The sequence below is a fragment of the Salvelinus namaycush genome, chromosome 19, assembly GCF_016432855.1.
Source record: "Salvelinus namaycush isolate Seneca chromosome 19, SaNama_1.0, whole genome shotgun sequence".
Lineage (NCBI taxonomy): Eukaryota > Metazoa > Chordata > Actinopteri > Salmoniformes > Salmonidae > Salvelinus > Salvelinus namaycush.
Window position 1 is genome coordinate 37,865,685 of NC_052325.1, and position 4,689 is coordinate 37,870,373.

Consider the following 4,689-nt stretch of genomic DNA (forward strand, 5'->3'; position numbering starts at 1 on the left):
GCATGTCATACGAGTGACTTCTTTTGGAGACGTTGGTGGGAGAAGCACTCTGCTGTTCCTTGATGGATAAGGGCTTCATTATTGAAACTGAGGGGAAGATCAAAGTAGGATGAGTACTCCTTGTCGCTGCAGTCAGGCATCTGAGACCAGATGCTGACCTTCAGGTTATTTGCAGGTATGGAGTTACACTGCCCAATAAAACAGGCTTGCTTTGGGTCTAATGCTAGCAACCAGTATTCTTGATAAGCTGTTGCACCAATATATTCCGTTCCACTGACCATCTTAAAAACAAAATGCTGAAGGGCTCAATAGACGTGCATTAGGCCTACAGGGTGATGAATCATGCAACACAGTTTGGCTCTACAAACATGAGTTTCGTTTGCATGTAAAGTTTGTCCCAACATGTACTCTTCGAACAATGAACAATCCACCCAAGTAGATTCCTTTCATTGGTCCTACACTGACACCCTGTGGTTTTCAAAAGTAAAGCAGTCAGTCACACCCAGACAAAATACATCATTTAATCAAGGGATGGTTCAATTACACACTTTTCATATTAAGTGTTTTAGGACAAGCTGAAGCGTTAGATTCTGCAATTAGAATTTATGAAGAATATAACAAATGGTTCATGAGCTGAGTTCAACTGTCCATGACCCAAAATATAAGCTTGTTTTACACCAGTGTTTGTAAACACATTTTTGCATCAGCTCTACGAATTTGAGTGGTTACATATCCCTCAGCGTTTTACCAAAACGGGCAGGGAGCATGCTTTGTTTCTACTGCTGATTTGAGCTCACATATGCAGCATCTACTGTGAATACGGGAACATTGCCTTTCAATTTCAATCACACTGTAAAGCCGAACTTCTGCGACACGGATTGAATAGAGCCCTTAGCTTGTAATGCAGTATCAATTTACTAAAGTGGGTCTCACAATTCTCCCATCCTTCTGAGGACCCTTGCTGTTTCAACAACTATGGCTATATCCTGATTCTCCACCCTTCCCATGATGGATTTAAGGGGGGGAGAAAAACACTCGCCAATGATTACACCAATCCAGAGCTTGTAAATCCATGACAGGAAGTATACACACTTTTGGAACAAAGTGGAGAATTAGGGGCACAACCATAGTTTCAGTAATACAACCACAAGTGTTTCCAGATTGTTGAGTTTTAAAGATAGTAGAGCTTGTTGGTAGATGGTTCTCTGTTAGGAGGACTCAGAGGTCGCTTCTGTTGGTTCAAAGGAGGCCACTGGTGTAGGGAGGAGTGTTTCCGTCAATTTGTCAATGACCACTGGGGCGCTGGAGGATTTTGTGTCCGGGATGAGGGCAGGTCTCTGCTCATAGGAGACTTTGACATTTGCAGGTGGAAGAGTGAACTGAGATGGAGGCAGAGTTACCCCTGGGACCAGTGGCAGCTGGGAGTTGAGCATGGCTAGATTTAGGGGAGGAAGAGGGGCCAATGGAGGGAAACCTGAGGAACACAGGTGGAATGTTTCAGCAATACAGAAATATTACTGAAAGTAGTATTCAAATAAACAGCTTTAAAAAAACATCAAAGAATCTTCAAAACATTGACATTACCTGCTGGTGGCATCCCTCCAATACCTGGTAACGATACAGTGCCGAAGTCTGGCAAAGTGAAATTCAAATTTGGCAGGTTGGGAAGGGGAGGTAGTCCTCCGGGTAACGACATTAGACCTGTGCAGGAAATATGAATTTAATTAAATACACAAAGCCACATGCAAATTATACATGCAGCATAATATTGTTACCAAACTAGAACCGTGTCTAGCGCGTACCTGGTAACGTGGTAGCAGGGAGGACTGGAGGTACAGTGCTTAACAGGGGGCCGACTTGGCTAGGCAACAGTGGCATAGTAGGCACTCCTTGGACAAAGACAATCCATTGTAATAAAATCTAATTGTATTTGTCACATGCGCCGAATACAACAGGTGTAGACCTTACCATGAAATGCTTACTTACAAACCCTTAACCAACAATGCAGTTCGAGAGAAATAGAGTTAAGAAAATAATTAAAAAATAAAAAGTAACACAGAATAACAATAACGAGGCTATATACAGGGGGTACCGGTAGCGAGTCAATGTGCGGGGGTACAGGTTAGTCGTAATTTGTACATGTAGGTAGGGGTAAAGTGTCTATGCATAGATAATAAACAGCGATTAGCAGCAGTGTAAAAACAAAGGATGGGGGTGTCAATATAAATAGTCCGGGTGGCCATTTGACTTTGGGGCCTTCCTCTGACACCGCCTAGAATACTAATCTCTTACATGGTGATATCAAGTCAGTAAGCAATATGCATCTAAATGAAGAGTAATGATACCTAGCATACCTGTTTGTAGAGCGTTCGGGACAGTGAGAGGAGCTGAGCTGATTGACAGGTCAGAGAGATTTTGTTTCAACCCAGTAGGAGCAGAAGGCACCGCAGGTTGAGGACTGACAGCAGAGAGCTGAACCTGAGGAACAAATTAAAACTGGGATCAACACCTAGTGCTGTAGAATATTCTCATAGTACATAAATTCCCTCATGTGACTGGCAGGTATGAGTGAAAAGAAGTTGGTCATTTACAAAAATGTCTTACCTCTGTGAAGCCATCCTTGAGTGGGGAAACAGGTTCACTTGGAATCTGTCCAGGGAAACTGATCTTCTTACCCTCTTCAAATGGCTGTGTGGGTATCCTGTGCAGGTAGCCATAGCCAATCCCACAACCTAGGCTGAAGAAGGGCAGAGAGAGTAACTGTGCTACCTGCCTGCCTATAGGCACATCAGCTAAATGAATTAACAACAAATGTCAATGCCATTACCTGCCCTCTCCACCCCATTCAGAGTTTGGAGTAATGACCACCTCCCGACAGTTGTCCGTGTCAGTGTTATACACATACAACTTAAGCCCTTTCCCTTCATGAGTTTCAATGAGGGAGAAGAGATCTTCAGACTGCGGGGAAGACAAAGTCAAACACTATATCAATCATCATCATCATCATCAACAGTTTAGTGTAGGGAGAACATCATTGAATTGTCACTAAAGAAAGGCATTCCACACACCTCGTTCATGACAGTGTCTGCACCTATGATGTAGTCAGTGAGTGGTCTCAAACCAGCCAGGGCTGCAGGAGAATTTGGCTCCACTTCCTGAGGACAAGAAATAGAATACAGATCGATATTGTAAATATATGCACTCGGGTTACTGAAATCAAATCAAATGTATTTATATAGCCCTTCTTACATCAGCTGATATCTCAAAGTGCTGTACAGAAACCCAGCCTAAAACCCCAAACAGCAAGCAATGCATGTGTAGAAGTCTTCACATCATGATTAAGCTACACAATCATGGCGTTTCCAGTTTTACATTCATTCATGTCCACAGCTCTAAACTGCAAGGCGAGTCGCTCACCAAAACATGCCACACATTCTCATTGGCTCCTTCGAAGCTGCAGAATCGGATGCTGACACCCAGCAGCCCCTGGCCTCCCCACATGTTGCTGGGTGTGACTGTTGTCTCCCTCAGCTCAAGTGTCTTGCTGCTGTATACCAGCATCTTGATGGGTTTCTCCACGTTCACCTTCAGCAAGTCTTTTAATGTGTCATTATCTTTGTTCTGACAAGAGTGAAGACGTTAGCAGATTTGAATGGGTTTTGACTAGGTGGTATAAAGCTACGACCAGACGTGACTTTTTCGTAGCAGGTTAGGAGATCTTACACAGCAGGTTAGGAGAATGAATGTAGCAGGATTAGGATTATTAGGTTAGGAAAAGGGTTAGGTAAAATGCTCTCCTAACCTGCTACAAAAAGTAACTTCTGGATGTAACTGTCTAGTCACAACCATGTTAAAGTGCATCACCTGTAAACAAAGTTAGTCCACCTATTGGTTGTCTTGTATCCCTGGCTTTGAAAACATTTGAGCTGCAAGGGATCTGACAGATACAGGAGGTAGATCATTTGAGAAATGACAGCTTACCAATCTTGTGTCACTGATGGAAATAATAAAGTCAAAGAATGGTTCCAATCCTGCAAGATGACCAGGGGAGTTCTCTTGCACCTGCAAATTGAGACATGAAGTTTGCACATGGCTTATTCATATTATTGCCTTGAAACATTCAATGAAACAACAACTGTGTTCTGGATTGAAAGGACATCACACCCCGTCACTGCACATTGACTGACCGGTTCCTCAAGTCAAGTGATGGCCTAGCTTCATGGCTGGCTTGCAATCTAGTTAGCTAGCCAAATCAGCTAGCAAGTTGTCAGACATTGCTCTGTTTACTTGGTTAGACTACACATAGTTTGTTTTCTGAACAGCAAACATGTTGTGAATTGCTCATAGGAAGCCCCTAAAATACACACTGACAGGATACAGCAATCAGAAGGCCGCAACATCATTCAGTCTGTTGACAAGCATTTCTGTGTTGTTCCCATTATCAGCTATCCCAGTTACAGCATGGTTTAGCATATGACCCCGTGTGCTAGCAAATATCCATACTCTGAGGACGTGATAACCTTCGGATCCTCCTCCAGGTATTTCGATGCTCTGTGCTCCCCCCATGTCTCCTCAAACCCTGGATATTTTTGTGGTGAAACTGCGATTGGCTGGCTAGCCACAGTAGCTTTTATTTCCCTGTTTCCGGAACGATGCGAAAGATAGGCAAAATTGCCTACATAGCAACAC

The 4,689-nt window shown here is 43.3% G+C and overlaps 1 protein-coding gene across 2 annotated transcripts; it reads right to left on the reverse strand.

Moving 5' to 3' along the window:
• Positions 1-505: 505 nt before the first annotated feature.
• LOC120063829 (Golgi reassembly-stacking protein 2-like) lies at positions 506-4,689 on the reverse strand. Of its 2 annotated transcripts, none has more exons than XM_039014142.1 (10): positions 4,504-4,689; positions 3,982-4,062; positions 3,418-3,621; positions 3,069-3,155; positions 2,828-2,958; positions 2,605-2,737; positions 2,355-2,478; positions 1,803-1,886; positions 1,585-1,701; positions 506-1,474 (listed from the first exon to the last, which is right to left on the reverse strand). In XM_039014142.1, the coding sequence occupies exons 1-10, from the start codon at positions 4,564-4,566 to the stop codon at positions 1,209-1,211; spliced, it is 1,290 nt and encodes a 429-aa protein (XP_038870070.1). In that variant the 5' UTR covers positions 4,567-4,689; the 3' UTR covers positions 506-1,208. The 2 variants fall into 2 exon arrangements, with proteins under 2 accessions (XP_038870070.1, XP_038870069.1); XM_039014141.1 differs by having other exon boundaries at positions 1,803-1,889.

Coding starts and splice junctions, on each gene's coding strand:
- LOC120063829 (XM_039014141.1), bottom strand. CDS start 4,566: ATGGGGGGAGCACAGAGCATCGAAATACCTGGAGGAGGATCCGAAGGT. Junction 2,959..3,068: donor CAGACACTGTCATGAACGAG/GTGTGTGGAATG, acceptor TCTTCCCCGCAG/TCTGAAGATCTCTTCTCCCT. Junction 2,738..2,827: donor GAATGGGGTGGAGAGGGCAG/GTAATGGCATTG, acceptor GCCCTTCTTCAG/CCTAGGTTGTGGGATTGGCT.